Source organism: Haliaeetus albicilla, chromosome 27, assembly GCF_947461875.1.
Source record: "Haliaeetus albicilla chromosome 27, bHalAlb1.1, whole genome shotgun sequence".
Classification (NCBI taxonomy): Eukaryota; Metazoa; Chordata; class Aves; order Accipitriformes; family Accipitridae; genus Haliaeetus; species Haliaeetus albicilla.
The window spans coordinates 22,470,827-22,488,575 of record NC_091509.1 but is presented as its reverse complement, the minus strand read 5'-3'; the positions used below and the strand labels follow the sequence as shown (position 1 = coordinate 22,488,575).

General features: G+C 41.4%; 2 protein-coding genes across 8 annotated transcripts in view; one reads left to right on the top strand and one right to left on the bottom strand.

Annotated features, from left to right (window-relative positions):
• The window catches only part of LARS1 (leucyl-tRNA synthetase 1), a 349,414-nt gene that overhangs the window by 215,213 nt on the left and 116,452 nt on the right, over positions 1-17,749 (top strand). The gene's annotated exons all lie outside the window — the stretch shown is intronic.
• TCERG1 (transcription elongation regulator 1) overlaps positions 4,909-17,749 on the bottom strand; it is a 34,521-nt gene continuing 21,680 nt past the window's right edge. For all 7 annotated transcript variants that reach the window (XM_069772396.1, XM_069772397.1, XM_069772398.1 and 4 more), the window contains 7 exons: positions 15,614-15,764; positions 11,061-11,225; positions 10,033-10,215; positions 8,727-8,906; positions 7,681-7,764; positions 7,332-7,432; positions 4,909-6,078 (listed from right to left, as the gene is read on the bottom strand). In XM_069772396.1, coding sequence (XP_069628497.1) covers positions 5,877-6,078; positions 7,332-7,432; positions 7,681-7,764; positions 8,727-8,906; positions 10,033-10,215; positions 11,061-11,225; positions 15,614-15,764 — 1,066 coding nt within the window. In that variant the 3' untranslated portion in view covers positions 4,909-5,876. The remainder of the gene's footprint in view (positions 6,079-7,331; positions 7,433-7,680; positions 7,765-8,726; positions 8,907-10,032; positions 10,216-11,060; positions 11,226-15,613; positions 15,765-17,749) is intronic.

The following is a 17,749-nucleotide window of genomic DNA, read 5'->3' as shown; positions in this document are numbered from 1 at the left end:
AGGCGGTGTCTGAGGGGCAGGCTGCCGCCTGACAGCCCGCAATCGATGTCCTGCTCACTCATGCAGGGAGCAACATTATCACATCCCAGATATTAGCCCCGTGGCCCAACCTCAGCACTAAATATCTCCAATAACAGGGCTATATGGAGTGACAAGGGCTATTATTCTTACCCTGCAGCCTGGCCTCTGGAAAATGGAGCTGCTGGACCTTCTGTCCGGTGACAGTGCCTGGGGAACGAGTTGGACCCCGTCGAAACTCTACCTGGCATTGGGCTGGCTCAGCAGAGTGAGGCAGGAGATGAGCACTTCCATTTATCCAGGGTGTCTCTGCCACAAGCCGGAGCCACTGGCTAACAGGAGCTGGACTCCCCTTTGCATGACATTTGCAGGAATGGATGGATCGTGGGGATATTCATGCCCATAAAGGAGCTGCTCTGGGTGGATTGTTGAGCCCTCACCCTCAGCAGTCTCATCAAACACTGTATCTCACAGAAACCAAACACAGCTTTAGCTCCACACACAGGCTTGGCAGTAAATACATATATAGTTACTGATCCTATCATCCACCTGTCCTTGAGCAGCATTTCAGCTGAAGCCAGCAGGTCAGTGATAGGAGGTGTGGGCTGACCCCTTCTCCCTGCCCCGGCCAGGGCTCAGGTGAGATGCTGCAGGTCCGTGCTGGCATCCTGGTGGCTGCAGAGCTCATTGCCTTGTTGCCTCCATACAGACACTGACAGCCAATTAGTCGTGATGAGGATGGGCAGTTTCACTGAAACTTGCCCCCTCGCATTCGGGGAGTGCTGCAGAGGAGCTGGGGAGGACACAGGGCAGCTGGGGCTCCTCTTGCTCCCTCCTGCTCCAGTGCAGGTTGGGCAACTCCCTACAGCAGTGAAGAGCAGTGCCTGGACCCCACACCAACAGCTCCGATCCATCACAGAGACCAAGGTCATGGCTCACCCTCCACCACCCGGCACGGGGAACAGCAGATCCTGCAGTGCTTTTCAGGAAGAATCTGGTTTTATTTTCCATTTGAAATCACTGCTGATAGCTGAGTTAGCTTTACAATAAACCTAAAGCAGGATCTGAGGCAGAAAAGCTTGCCCAGGTGAGCCGCAGGTTAGCAGTTATTGTTGTACTGTCTGCCCTGACCTGTGCAAAGATCTGCTGCACTGTGCGTGGCATGGTGCGAGGATGGGCATGGCAAAGGTGAGCCCTATTCTGCCTGTGCCGCGTTGTGCCCTGCCGTGCCGTGCCATGCCAGCCCTACATGCCGTACTGGATGGGAAGGGGCACATGGGGTGAATGTGGGAGGGCTGTTGTCGATGGTAAATCATTGGGAGTGTCTAACATGTCACCCTCTTAGGCAGGACAAATCCCATTATTCGATAAAGCATTAAAAGGACCTGTCAGTTCCTCTGCAGTCCGTGTGCTGATTCTCTGCTGTTCTTAGTGATGAATTTAAACAGCAGCACCTAATTAGAAGCTGCAGGGCATGGATTATACTGTCAAGGAAATGTTATTCAAACAGACACTCATTTACCTTCACATTAACTGTGTGACCTTAATCTAGTAAAATGTGCATGGATTCAGGCCCTGGCTTTATTCCTCAGTGTGCAGTGCATGTCCAAGCGGGGCAGCTGAAGGCGGCACTGTAAGCATTTTCTTCCAAAGAGCCTCTGGGTAAGTCCTGGATACCCAGAGAGCTCTTCAAAATTTCCAGCAAGGCTTCTGACATTTAAAACAGCCACATTTGTTTTTACCTCTGTGGAAAACAGGTTATGTGTAGAGCACCAGAGACTAAGCTCACAGAAGGACCAGTCACTGCTGAGGCCGTGCTGCTGTCAATGGGGTTACAAGGGGTGGGAGGGGGTGCCCGAAACACAGAGCTCTCATTTCCAAGCATTTTAAAAGGTTGTGGCATTACCCCTTCAGGTGCTGAGATCAAAGCTGAGCCTGGCTGCTCTACAAGGCACGAAGGTGCTGGACTCCTGGTGTGGGGCACGAGGTCTCCTGCAGCTGCATCCATGATGCTTCTCTTCATGACAGCTGGAGTCCCCCACGTCCTTCCAGCACCTCCAAGTCCTTTGGGACAGTATTCAAAAGGTCCCATGTCAGAGTCCCACTGAACGCATCCTCCCTTTCCCATCACAGCTCTTTCCTGCGTTGCTGCAGAGCCTGCTCAGGGCCACGTCTGAGCTGGGTCCGGTCCCCCCCCGGCCACGGTCACCCCTCTGTGCAGCCCAGTCTGCTGCTGGCATGCCTGTGCCAAGGAAGAAATGGCGTATCAGTGAAGTATCGTTAGAAGACCAGTGCATATCAGCTCAAAATTAAATTTTAAACAGATTATTTGGGACTGGAAGTTCTTATTCTCTCTCACAAGTGAAGGTGAGTTGTGATAAAATTACACTTCTGTGACTGTCATTAGCCACTGACCATAATCATTGCTCAGCAACAGCCACCCTCCCATGGCACAGTGAGCCATGGCATCAAAGTAAAATCACAAAATTCATAATAAATAGTCTTTTCTTCCCAGTTTTCTGGAAGGACCTATTGCACCATCACTTTCTTTGCTGTGAATCCCTGGCTTGCTCCCACACACCTCAGTTCATGCCAGGCCAGGCACCTGAGCACAGCTCAGCTTCGGCAGGGTAGGAAGGCGAAATGCCATCGCGAAGGCACCCGCTCACCCGGTGTGCATGGCTGGACCCATGGCAGGCCGGCAGCCACACATCACACATGGGAAAAATAACTTTTTTTCTAAAGCTTGTGGAATGAACGTGAAGAAAGCAACAAGGAATAGCGCTGCTGAGTTGATACCTGCTTAATGTTGAAAACTACAGCGGGAGTTGGGTGTCCTACCATGGTTTACTGCTGCTTGCAAGGGCGGCCGAGATCCCTCGGGAAGCCTTGGGTTCAGTCCTGGCTCCTGAAGCAGGAGAGTGAAGAAGAAACTGTCAAGCGGTGCCAGGTCTGTGCTTAGCAGCTGGAAACAGCAACACGGTGCCAAAAGAAACTGAAGCCCGAGACTGGGACTGGCCCTCCCACCAGTGACGGACTGCAGCTCCTTATCCCAGAAATGACTCCAGCTTTTCAAAATTTGAATTTCTTTCCCTTTCCTAAGCATTCTTAGATTTAAATCCTGCTCTGCCAGCCTATTGTGAGCACTCAGCCACAGCAGCAGCCTGACAGCAGGGCTGCAACGGTGAAGGTGCTAGAAAAGTTGTCAGCATCCCTTATACCCAGCCTCCTCTCTGGAAGAGGATCCCATGGACTGTCCCTGCTGCTGGGGGACACAGGGGACCATGCTGCAGGGGCAAGGGACCAGCTCCACAATGTCATGGTGACAGCATCGCCAGCGCATCCTCCAGCAGTATCACTGTGGCTGCAACAGCAGCACCCCCCTACCAGGGGCCTGATACGTTAGGCATAATTGCTTTATCCACAGAATAAGCAGATAAATAAATGTTAATGAACATCTGGTCTCCATAAACAAGATAAATTAAAATTAATAGCAATCTTATCCATTTAATGAACAAGTCAACCATATTTTAAAACAGCCATAAAAAATGCATGGCTTCCTGCAGGGACATGTTAAGCTGAGTGAAAAATTCATTTACTGGCAGAGCGGGGCTACATCGTGCTCTCACAGGGAGGGGACGCGTTGCCACAATTCCCACCACCAGCATCCTACCCTGGGCACCTTCTGCATCCCAGATGTGGCCACAGAATTGTTTCCCAGAGGGCACTCGAGGAGACACAAGGGCACCGTGCAGGCTGGTGGGCATGGATGGACCCTGCTGGGTGCAGGGATGGCTGTGGGGTCCCCCTGTGTCCTGGGGGTTCAGAGGACTCCGTGCTGTCGGCAGCTGACCACCAAAATGACCTGACCTGTCTGTTAGCATCACTGCTGTCTGCTGGAGTTGTTTGACCCTTCACTGCCAAAACCTTCCTGTGCTGCGGCTTAGTAGACTCTTAAAATCTTCATTTTTATGAACAAACTAAGGAAGTTTAAAATTAAAAACCACTCTTGCTGTTCTGTTTGTCCAGTAGTGATCCAGCTGGTGACAGGCACACACAGTGGCTGCAGCGGAGCAGGGCAGCTGTGGGGTTTGCATCCAGCACCCACACGGTGCCAGCGCTCAGCTCAGCGTTGGCTGGTGAAAGCAAAGGCCGCCCTGCCTGCCCACCCTGCCCGCCACCCCCACCACGGGCAGGAGCCTGTGAAGGACAGGTCCGGCTTTGGGAAGCTCAGTGCAGAACCAACGCTTTTTTTCTGAATTGATGTTATCGCAGCAAACACCTTGATGTTTTGTCCTTGGCAAAACCCTTTCTGCTCACCTTGTACTGTGTTCCTGCACCAGTTCCTTGTGTCCCCTGGTGTCCCTCAATCCTGTTCTGAGATGTGAATAAATAAATATGAAACCCATCTGCCTGAAGCAGGCAATCCAAAATTCTTAAGACATCTGGCATTCAAGTACATGAAGAATTTGTTAAAAATTAAGAAAACCATGCTGAGGGTCTAACTTGCCAACACAAGTTCATCAGCAGCAGCCGTTGGGCAGCACATGGAAGAACCAATCCTTCCCCACCCCTCAACTCAGAGGAAGATATCCATGTCAAATACAGAAGAAATAGAAGGAAATACTTTGACACCGCCATCCCTACCGTCTCATATTTAAGCAAAAAACTAAAGAACTAAACTAGAAAATAATTTTGCCTGGCACCCCATAGCACATATGCTGACCTGAATGCTGCTGCTGAAGCGTAATCCAATGTCACACAGTGCCACAGGTACTGTTTTGCCAAATGCAGCCAAGAATCTAGGTGATATGACTTCCGTTGTTTGCTTTACTTGTGAATTTACAAGTTCAACAAAATCCAACAAAAACTGGTATTAGGCCTGTACAATCCATATATAAAAAGGGTTGGTTTATTGTAGTTCAAATACATAAACTGAACAATCCCAACATTTCAAAATTAAACTTTAGAAACACAAGTTTAACATTCAAAACAGGAGTATAGTTTACAAGAATTGCCCAGAGGGGAAATCCACAGTCTAATCCAGAAGTATGTAAAGATCACTTTATCGTAAATAAAAATGTGTTTATACAACCGTCCTGTTCTGCTCCAGTAACCACTGTTATTTACCAAGTGTTTCCAACTTCGAGTAAAAATTACTAGATAAATCTTCACTTGGGCAGAGCAACCTGATTTTGCTTCTAATTCATGGATAGGGTAAGGAAAAAAGCAGACCTGTGAACAAATTTAATTTGGTCTCTTAGTTATAATTCTCCTCTCTCAGTTTTAACTCTGGCTTTAATGGATTTTGTTCCATTTACAAGGGTGAGAGGAATCAGAGAATTGGGACTTGTGTTTCCAGAACGCGGTCTTCAGTAATCAATAATTTAAGCTATCAGACAGTATTTCACCTCCTCAGCCAGGGACTGCGGGTAACCATTAGGAAGCTGGCGGCACACACGTAGTACAAGTTCAAACCACAAGCGTGATCATCCTTAAGACTCACATGTGTGACACTGCTGAGAAGAATGCCTCCAAATATCAGACACTCACACCTCATATACAGATACTGCATTGCTCCGAGACCTGAAGTTACCAAACACAGCCCACGTGTTCGGATTTTTGTCAGTCGTGCCCCAAAGAAACTCATAAATACCTTTAATGTGAGGTTTTCGTTGTTGGTCATCCCCCCTTCCCCCAGCCCCGAGACCATTTTATGTTCACAAATGCTGCTTCTTCCTCTGCTCCTCAGATGGTTTTGCAATATATTCACGGTAATGTATATGTATAAACTTGACAGATGGCTCATGCAAGCTTTTTGATTTAATAGATACTCTTGGCTTAAGAGTATTTCATAACTATTTTGTTGTTCGTCTTGTAGGCTCTGAAGCTGTGGGTGGTGGAGGCGGGCCTCGACGGTCCAGGTCATCTACGTAGGACACAATGAGTTTGCGTCTCTCTTCTGGTACGCAGTCAAGTACCAGGTATCGCTTGTCGTTTTGTAGTATCTTCTCTACATCTTTCAGATGCTGATCTGACTCCTGGATCAACTTTTTGGATCTGAAAGCAAGCGTAAGAATTACCACCTGAGAGTGGTGCAGGATGCACAGAACACCCCGGGAACTGACCCTGCTCCTGGTGGTGGCTGCTACAAGCTTAGAGAAGCTGCCCTCACCGTAAGAAAGCACAGGTAGAGTCAACGGAAAGGCAAAGCAGGGAAAGGCTGCGGAGACCTGGGTATCTTCTTAGCTAGAAAGATGCCACTTTAGGTCAGGACTAGGCATGTCAACAGTACTCTATGCACAGGAAATAAAGGCTTGTTGCCTACATTTGTGCTACATTAACTAAGCACCATGGAAGACTCATGTTTGGCTGCAATGGCCTTGTACAGCACTACACAAACTATACAAATGCTAAAACCTAGAGGGGACAAAAAAAAAAAAAAAGATCAGAGTTTTACATTCAGCATCTAAATGAGGCAAATAATTAGGATTTGGATGTGGGAGTCTCAGTTACGATCCAGCTTGACCAACTGACTGTGTCCGCCACACCAGCTTAGAGCACTGTCACTCAGCTCACTGACAGCAGCACCACCTGAAACCAGAACTCCAACACACTACAGTGCTGACTGCAAGGGAACCATGTGGTTTGTTAGGATCCAAAGAACTTAATTTCATTTTCTCCTTCTGAAGTGAACTCAAATTTCTGACAGGAAACTTGTTTTGGTGCATACCCAAGATTCTGTATCCGCCTTACCATCCCCTGTAACTGAGTGAAAAAGTCAACTGCTTTGTAAATCTACCCACCTGTAAGGCATACCCTTTCAATTAAATCCTCCCACAGAAACCAGGCAAATTATTTATGTTTTTTTAAAATAAAATTTCAATGAAGCCAATATTTCTTTGCTGTCTACTCCAAAATCCTGAAAGAGTCCTCATTTCAGTATTGATCCCTCCTGAGTCTAAACCAAGGACTAATACAAACATGAGAGATGGCCCTCACCACAAAATGAATTTAATGCCTGACAGCTCAGAGTACTATTCACAGAATACTATGCCAAAGCCAAAAAGAACCTCACACCTGTGTTAAGTCTGATTTTCATTACTCGTTAAGTCAGCAGCAGCAATGTCAAAATAAAGCAAAAAGTCTGCTGCAGACATTTTTTTTTTCTAGACAGGTTATGAAAAGTTGTAAAAATGTAACTTAGACACCACCATCTTATGCTAGGAGAAAAAACAGTCATCAGTTTGTTGCCACTTATACGGAAAAGCACAATAAAAAGATTAGTCCTTTGTTGACATTATACTACACACCTGTACGTTATAAATTTGGTCTCTTTCAATAGTGTTCGGAAGTCAGCTTTGGCAGTAATGTATTTGTCTCTAATGTATTCCTCAAACTCCCTTTGTTTTTTCTGAAAGAAAAAATATAAGCTTAAAACACTGAATGCAGATTACATACTTCATGCAACTTAAACATACTGAACATAAGCAATAATTACATTATATTTTTCCTTATCTTTTACATTGTTAATTAAAAAACTTATTTAAACAATAACACTTCTGTTCACATAAAGCAGAAACCACTTCAGCAGCCATTAACTTACTTTCTCTATATCCTGCACCATACTAAAAGTTAGCAACAGTGATGCAAACCACTTACCCTGTCACTCGAAGAAAATTTAATGCACCTTGGATCTTCTTTAATGATTTTTTTCACTTCTTTCCATGTTGATGTTAAAGTTATCTTTCAAAAAAAGCAAAAATAGGTAAATTAAAAGAAAACTAGATTCTAAGAATATGGAATGTAAATATTACTACATCTGAAGCTTTTAAATATCTCCCAAATCCACTGACAAAGCTGTTGCTGTATTTTCAAGTGTTGGGTTTTGATTATTTATACTACTACATTAGTACTTTTAAGTAGATGATTTTATGTATTTACTTTTCTTTAGTATTTTGAGATGGCATTTTCAGACCAAAGTCCTCACAAATACCATTTACAGCCCAACATCTTTTTCTAGTAGGTATTTATGTGTATCAATGCGTTGTTAAAAATTACCTACAGAAAACTTGCTTCAGAGTTACATGTCTTTCATTGTATTCTATCACACAAAAATCTGCCCAGTGTTCTTACGGACTTTTAACTAAAGCATTAAAAAAATGAGGTAAAAACTTTCGGGTTAAAAGAAAGCTCACTGAAGTTGGCACATAACTAAAAAAGAGCAAGCCTCCCTAAAACCCCACAACATACAGAATAGGTGATAGAGTTCCATAGCATTACATAGAATAAAAGTTCAGATTCAGTAGCACAAAATAAAGCAGGAGAACAACAAAACAGATGAACTTGGTAAGATTATATACTGATATTCACTAGACAAACACACTGGATATCTGAAAGAGCAAGATGCCATATAGTAAAGAGTATCAAATAATTCAGTGTTGAAGAAATGTAACATCCTGCAGGAGATAAAGAGATCACTGGTTAGAATTTTAAATGTAAATGAACTGTATGTTAAATCAAAATAACACTCAAGATAAACAGGTAAGGAAACATAATGCACAAATTTTGTTATGAAGAAGAAAAGACAGTGGTGAAGCAAAGGGGCCCTGGAAATGAAAACAAACAAATCAGATTGTGTGACAGAAAATCAGAAAAATCACGATGGGCTAGCAAAGATTTGAAGTTTGAATATATACAGCTCTTACCGCTGAAGTTTCATCCAGAAGTTGCCTAAAGTGTTCCCTCTTCTTTTTGGTAAGTGCCTCAATGTGTTCATTAAAGAGCTTTTCTTTCTCTTCTCTTTCTAGCAAGGAGCCAGATTCCCATCGATGATCTTTGCGTAGAGTCCTTCTGGTATCAGACCATGATACATCTGAAGAACGCACCTGAGCCAAAAGATGACTATATTTTTAAACTATTTTTTCTACAGTTCACTGATATCTTACGTACTTAAGTTTTTGTTTGTTGGTTTTTTTTTTTTATTTCTCTTGTTTTGCGTTAAGGTTCAAATTAAAGATTAAAAAAATTCCCCAAACCAAAACCAAACAGCTTATAAGTAAAAGACTGTTGTAGCTTCCCCACAAATAGTAAACAAGCAGTTGCAGAAGGAATTACTTTACATCAGTTCCAATGCGGATGGAGATAGCCCACTGACTTGGCTGAGTATTCTCTCAAAAAGAAAAATCCAGCACCCTCCTCCTCTGTGCATAACATACTATATTAACCGTAAGTGGTCTGGAAAGGCAGCCTCAGAGATAATTACTTCCAAAGAGGCACTAGGAGCTTTGCAGTGCTTTGCTTCTAGCCCAGAGAGCATCCTCAAGGAGCTGTTGCTTTATGTTACTAGCTATACCAGCAGATGAGAGTGATGAGCCGTTTATATCCTGCCCCCTTATAAAGATTTCAGTGTTGAAATGTGGAACTGAACACTAGTAACGTGTTTGGATTTCATATCTTACACCAGGGAGGAAGGGCATAGTACACATACTGGTGAAAACTCATTTTGCTAATCCTGTCCTCTTAATAGGACATTCGCCATACAGGAACTGCTCTCTCACAGATTAGCTTGACCAGCAGAACAAAGTAAACACATAATGTAGCAGAGAAATGGTAAGACAAAGGCGCTGCGTTTGGAGCATGAAGAAGAGAGACAATGCAAAAATAAGGGGACTATTCCTAATGGTCAACAACATCTAATTTTGCAACAGACATACTGAAGTTTACAGTAGCATGACTGAAAATCTGCCATCACCCATGACACTCCAGAGAAACAGCAGGAGTAATGCTATCCACTAACTCCCTGGGCAAGAGGCCAGCACGTGAACCCTAAATGCAAAGCATTCTCTTCCAACCAAGGCAAAACTCCCAACAGTGAGTGGAAAGCAGCGGGGAGAAGAGAGCAGGATTCTATTTCTATATATACTTAATTACAAATGCCAAAAAGCTTTTACATAGGGCAACAATTCGAAAAAGAATGCACTGACAAGCTGAGAAAGCCCGTCCATATCTCACCATGTCAGACAGAAGCGCTTTGAAGTTTTGTATAGCTTCTTCCCGTTTGTGCTGCTCACGTTCTCTATCAATTTCCTTGGTTTGCTCTGAACGAGCTTTCTGGACTTCCCGTTCTCGTTCACGCAAACTTGCTTCAATGCGAGCTTGTCTTTCCAGCTCCTTTTCTTTTTCAGAATCTAAATTCTGAAATGTAAGAACAAACTTTTCTCAATAAAACAATACAACACCTTTCAGATTTTCACTAGACAGGTAAGTAAATGAAAGTGTTATCAAACTAAAGGCATCTTGGAACAAAATACTTAAAAGTGATTTGAGATCTATGGATTACAAAATTTTGCTTCAACAGCTATATTGGAGCAGTATAGGGTTTATATGGGGGAAAGAGAAGCTTAGTCACAATGCTGATCACAAACTCTTCTCAGGAGCATGTTTCTTGTGTACAGTGACAAACTCTGAATAAAGGGGTGGCAGGGGTAGAGTGGTATGACTGTTTGTTAGCCCAGTTTTACATTCTCAACCACTAATTGCCTGGAGGAGAAAGGTAGGAATACTGGATTAAGAGAGAAGAACCAGTGAAGGAACTGTGTATGAATCATCTATATTCCTGAAGGAAGCTCAGCTGATAAAAAAACATCACAGCAAAGGAAACTCTGTCATCCTGATAGTAAGTAATCAACGTGGTTTCTGTATTTTCTGAAGTTTTACAGCCATTTTTACAATCAATGGCTTTACAGGAGTCTCTGCCTTTCTTGCTCTGCTGGACAAATTCTCCCAAATATTGTGTGTGTGTATGCACACATGCATACACACACCATGAACATCTGCAGCAGCAGCACCACCAGAGACAGTACTCCTAAGTTTCAAGCTGTCATTCTGGGGTACTTCTACAAATAACTATAGTTTAGAATTTTCTTTAGTATGCAACTAAAGCACGTATTAGTCTATCTTCTACTTAGTTACTTCACACATTAACAGCAATGCGACCAGCAGAACATCCTAAGTTATACTTCTGAATGTCCCATGCATACCTTAGCTATTTTTTCTATGTACTGTTTGAAAAGGTCCTCCCTCTGTGAAGAGCTATCCACTGCTTTGTAACGGGGGTCAGTCTCTACTTTGTCCTTCACTTTGCTCCAGCGAGACTGACTGTCCAGGTGGTGATTAGCCAGTAGTTCAAAGAAGTCCATTTTGATCTGTTTTACAGACAGAAACAGAAAGACAATGCTTGAGAAAGATATTTTGATACCCAACAGTTTGCTCTTACGAAAAAAGGAGTCAACTTACCTCCAACAGAGGGAAGCATATTAATATTACATACCATTACAATTTAGAGAAATCACTAAAAATCTGAATTTAGACATAACTGCATCTAAAATTCACTTCCCCTTAGGACAATTTTGCTAAAGCAGATACATTAAGAAGATCTGCTACATCTAAGTTGAACTATATTCTTTAAAGAATGATTCACCAATACAGTTTTTATTCTTTTTCTCCAATTTAAGCTTCTTTTTTGAGCTTTTTTATATATATATAAATATATCTCAAAGTAACAAGTTACTGACTGTACATTATAGCATTTTGCATATTAATACTACAGAAGCTATGCAGTTTTAAGCAGGGCTCTAGACAAATATTTATGGATTCATCATCCAAGTGTACAATGAACAGAGGTAAATACTTGGATCTGCTGATAAAGAGTAATCTCTTAAGATGGATCTAACCAATAAAGAATTACCCACATATGGTAATTAAGTAAATTACATTTAAGATGGATATGCACATATATATAAAAGTTTCAGGAAATGTTTTAGTCTACTTTTTCAATTGGAAATGGCACGTCAGCTCTCTGTCCATAACAGCAGGTATCGCAAAGGGCTGCCAGAGGATCAATCATATTACTTTTTTTTTATCTCAAGACAACTAGCAACATCATTTTCATCCAAACTCCCAGAACCAGCAGTTGCAAGAGCAACTACTGTGCCTCTATTACATCTCTTTTTTCTGGGGTAGATGATCTCTCTGTTCCTGCTGCACTTTAGGACCTAGGTATTTTCTCCTTTTTATTTCCTTAGAAGTCTGGTTTGGCATTTAAGCCTCCATCTCTCCGAAGCAGAGAGGCAAGGGGCTGGTTCGCCTCACTCGCTGAGTGCCACGGAATGACTCTAGGGACTCCACGTGCAAGGTGAAGCATGCTGCCTTCACAGCATCCCAAACCCTGCTGGTCCACAAAACAAAATCCATCTTTATTGCACACTAATTAAAAAAAAAACCCAGCAACCTAGGAGGAAGGTTGGCCATTCATTTTTTGCTACTTATCTCCTCATCCTTTTAAAAAAAACCACTACCAAAAGCAGTTTAGCTCCAGACCACTGAGGTTCATAAGGGAAGTGAGCAGATGGACAGGCAAACAAACTCTGGCTTGCCAGAGAACTGTCACATCCCGATTTTCTAAAAGTGTGTTTAGTCACAGAATGCAAGAACGAAATGAAGATCAGAACCAACGTTCTGCAGGCTTGCCCACCGACAATTTTAGTTCTTCACAATATTCACATATAAACTTAAAAGGCTTTATAGGCTTTTTTCTTTACTATCTCAACAGAGAGATTAAGATAGTAAACAGAGATTAGAAAACAACTGGTTAGTGCCAGTGGTAAGTTGTTCTACATCTACAGCACCATCACTTTTTCTTAAAGTAGCTGAACAAAATGCTAAGCAAACCGTTTATTCATCGTAAAATTAAGACTGTTGTTTCAAAACATCTTAAAACATGCATGCAGTATCGAAAATATGAAGCTTTCTAAGCCATGGCATTAGAAATATTTGTTAAAAATCAAACAATTCCCAGACGTTACTACAGAAGTCTATAAAGTAAGGGTATCTCAAACTTCCAACAGAAGCACTCTGCACAAGTTATGTATGCATATATATCCCACCGGATAAAAATTGCATACCCGCAACACTGCTGGAAGCACCAGCTGCTACACAAAGCCAAACCTAAGAAGGAACACCACAACCTGCAGGAAGATGCTTCTGCAGGAGCCACCAGCAGCAGCCCCCCCTTGCTCCCTCAGCAGCCGTGCGCTTTTTCACTACTCAGCTCCTGCACTACTGTACGGAGATGCCAGCTGGGCCATCTGCTGCTTCACCAGCGACCGACTTAGCTGAAAACCAGGAGAGTACAGCCAATTCCCTCCCGAGAAAAACGAATGACGCTTCCAGACCTTTAATGCTCTTAAAGCATGGGTTTAACTTCAGTCATCCACAATGGATACAGTACAAGTATTGAAATTTGGTTTTCAATTTAAAAAAAAAAGGAAAAAAGACAAAAACTTCTCAAAAAATTGAGTCAAAAACATCTCACCAAGGAATAATCTTTTAAGATCACAGCTTTACTGTTGTGAGTTTAGTATATCTATACACAGTAACTAGCTCCACTAAGTAGAATATTATGTATGAAAACTGTTAGGAGATCTTGATACAGGATAGATGACAGTCAAGACGGCCATCAGCACATTGGGCTGCAGGATGTTTGCAGCCGAACGTTTCCCCAAGTCTCCGTAAAGTGGGACATCAGGCTCCTCTGCTGGCACAGCTCATCTCGAGGACGTGGAACAATGCTGTGTCCTGGGACAGCACATCAGCAGCTTGGTCAGCATCACCAGCTCATGGTCCCTTTGCCGCTATCCTCAAACCCACGCATACTTCCTCGTCTCTGTCACCCGAGAAGTATTAGCGTTGTATTTACTCACTGAAATTAGCCACGTGAATAAAAACAATGATCTGAAAAGCCAGCTGCTCCATCACCATCCAATAAGCCATAACTCCATGAAGCAAAATCAAAACATTATATAATTTAAAACCCTTACGTTAAAGATTTCTGTGAAGTTGATCCTCCTTAAATAAAGATTTTGGACTTTTAAAACAGACTGAGAAAGCTTCAGGTTAAATGCCTTAAATTTTCTTTTATGTTTTAAACACTTTCAAAATCAAAGGAAAATAAGACTGAAAATATTTCAGGTGTATTTAGAAGTCTTTTTTTTTTTTTTTGGCAGTTAACACATTGCAGGTACAACTCTCATCACTTCACAAGGAAAAAAACTAAAAAAATGTAAAGTACCGGAACTGCGGGAGGCTAAAGTCACCACACAGAGATACCAATTCTTTCCTCACTAGGGAATCCCATAATATTTGCGTGTCAGTGATTGACAGCTGTCAGACTGAACTGATTGACAGGCCGCACAGCACATAACTGTAAAGTCTATCCACTTGTTATAAAACAGAATACATAAAATGGTTACAAAAGGCTTTTGGAGAAAAAAAAAACATTATTTCAAAAGCAAAACAAACACAATCTCTCTTCTAACTTTTCAATTTTAGAACAATCATGCAACAACAAAACAAATATTTACTTTTTTAAAGTCTTCAACTGCACTATTAAGCTGCAAGAATGCTTTAAAATTCCACATTAATAATCAAAATGCAGTACGTAAAAGTCTAGTTCTGAAGTACATCAGTTCTCCTCTGAAAGCACAATCATTTATTGAAAATATCAGCAATAACTCAACATTTGAAAAAAATGAAGTACAGAATCAGATCAGGTCAGACTACCTAGATTAAAAAAAATATGCAAAACTTATTCAATAACGAATTTGTCACGAAATCTAACCTCTTATTCAGCATTTTTCTCTTCTGTAAGCATTCTTAGTAGGTGAAATTTGCAATAACTTTATACTACAAAATAAATATTGCAGACTTTAAAATGTCAAAAATGATTAGGCTTTAGAGGTTATTTTCTCCATTCACACAACACACAGGGACATTTAAGTAAGCGGCTGCATATTTTGATGATAACATTTGATGCCACCTCCATAGTAGCCTGCTTCCCCAGTGGTGAAAGCCTGCTCCCTGCTATTGACAATACAGTCAAATGACATTTGAAATTCATTAATCTTTAATAGCTGACCTTTAATTCTAATAAGCAGCAGTTTATACGCAAGATATATTTACTGAAAGATTAAAAAGTCACTAAAGTGCTAGCTTTTAGATGGAAAGAGAAGATACAGAAGCTGTTTGAAATTTAAACGGTGTATCCTACAGAGAATGTCAAGTTCTTACAGCCTCCACTGAGAGAACAGAGAGGTAATGGCCAGTTCTGGGGTTTCCAGCCAAACAGGACAAGAATCCTTTTCCTTTTAATGCTTCAAGATAATATAACTTAAAAAAAAAAAAAAAAAAAAAAAAAAAAAAAAAAAAAATCAGGCATTATTCCAGATAAGAATATAATGTTACTTGCTTAGGTAAACAAAACAACAAAAAAAGTGTGATTATTTAAGTAAACTCAGCTTCACAAATAAATGTAAGTTCAATTCTAAGTAGTCTAAAAGTCAGTATACCTGCAAACTTAAAATAGTTAGTTCAAAAGACCAAAGGGACATCAGTGAAGTGTTTACATTGTAAAACCTCTATGGAAAGAGAAGGACCGTGTCTCAGAGAAGGCACACTGGAAACCAAGCACTGTCTTTGTCCCATCTCACTCAGACTCACACCATTCACACTGCTGGAACTAAAAAAGTTACCTTACCTTCTCACCTCTGGTCTTCGAATCTTCTTTTTCCTTCTTTCTTGCCGCTGTGATAAACTCATTAAACAAGGCCTCTCGATCTTTCATCTTTTCAATTGCCTTGAATCTCGAGTCTTTAGCATGCTTGGCTGCAAATTCACTAAAAGTAGTTCTGCAACAAAATGGCAAGTGAACTCATTTGGCAGAGCTGTCTTTGCTGGGAAGCAGGTTCAGCAGAGAAATATTTCTTCTGCTAGAATACATGCCAGAGCACAATTTAAAAAAAAAAAAAAAAGGCAACTTCCTATGGTCTCACTATAGAGATGTTTGATCAATGAACTATATAGAAAGCAGTCAGGTTTAGGCACACACATGAAAGGTACTGTTAGAGACTTACAGGGGTTTTTTTGTTTATTTGCTTGAATACAGCTACCTGCAGAAAGTGCAGGTATAGGAAGAGAGATTACAATGCAACCAGAAGAAGAAATGAAAAAAACCTCAGTTGTCTACAAAAAAATCTTCTTTTTTTGGGGTTAGCAGTTCAGCCACCAGTCTGTCCAGGTATTTCACAGCTGTGAAACTGAAAATTTTACGTGCATTCACTTGCAGCCAAACCATGCTAAGAGTTCACCAAGAAAATCATCTTTTGGTATTAGTCACAATAGAACACTGGCTGAATCAATTTTTCCTCCTACAGTGAACATTGTATAGCCTAATCTTAAAACACACAGAGCTGAAAATATTTTAAACACTATGGGCAGATGCAGCAATACTGGGCTTTGAACCCATTATCCCCACAGCATTTCCCTGACCGTTCTCTCACCTCCAGGGCCAGATTCCAATCTGTGCAGTAGATATAGTACTGCCACTTACCTCGAAAAAAACCACTACTGTGCTTTTTCCAAGCTCTGATGCAAATCTGGCCCCAAGAATACGTGAGACACTTATAATCATACGAATGTTTTCATCACAGCATGGAAATAATTAGACTTGGAAAATCCAGCCTACTGTTGCTGTAGGGTAAATTGAAACAAGAAGAGAATTTGGCAGCTTATTCAAAAAGATTAGAAAGTGAATGTACAGCTATATTGAAGAACAAGAGCTGTTTAAGTGAAGTGGAACACAAACTCTTGGGCATGTTGGACTGAGATAGATGATAAAAAACCAGTCTGGCACTCACAGAAGTACAGCAATATCTTTAGACAAACACTGAAACCAGAAGACAAAGGATAAGATTAAACAAGACAGTATCGCAGCTGGAACTCTTTCCCACCCCAACCCATAATGAGATCAGAGTCAGTCCCAATATGACACATTGGAGATATCTTGGAAGTTGAGGATACTAAAGCTAACATAATAGTCCATGTTAATCTCTGAATTATACATTAAACTTATTACTGATGAACTTTTTCTTAAAACATTTCCATGCCTCCATTCTTCCCAGCCTACTACTGTTGAAACTGCTACCCTTATTAAATGAGAATTAATCAGATTTGAAGTAATTTAAAAGTTAACATAACACTAGCTTCCACCAGATTTCCAAAACGGGTCACTGAAAAAAGAATTAAGCTGAAGTGAAACAAATGAGTTGTTATTTCACTGTAAAAGAATTAACGCCAGATAAGCCAAGAGATGCTGCAAGAGAATGCTTTAGAGCTCATATGGTGACATAAGCACATACTTCATGAACTCTATGTGAGAAAGCTGTGAAGCAAACAATCCTAGCAATAAATTCTTGAATGTTAGTACATGCACTGTCAACACCTCGCTATTATCACTGCAAGGTCTGAATATAAGGGGTATGTAATAATTTCTATATTAAAGACACCAGAACATTCTATCATATGAACACACTTTATAACCAGAACAACATCCAGTCAGCCCCCTCCAGACTGAAGAAACCTCCCTGGTACTTCTCTGAGACTATTAATATTCTTAAGAAGAAACAAGGTTACTAAAGAAACCTTGCGGTGGATCATGAGGCCTTTCTCACAATCGGGACAGCATGCTGGGGATTTCTTCAAAATGACTTAAAACATATAAATCATTATAAATCACAAGTTCTACCATTTCATGGATTAGGCGAATACAAGCAGGCAAAAGAAGATTTCAACAATATCTGATGATTTTTCTCCTCTTTGCCCATTTCAAAAGAGG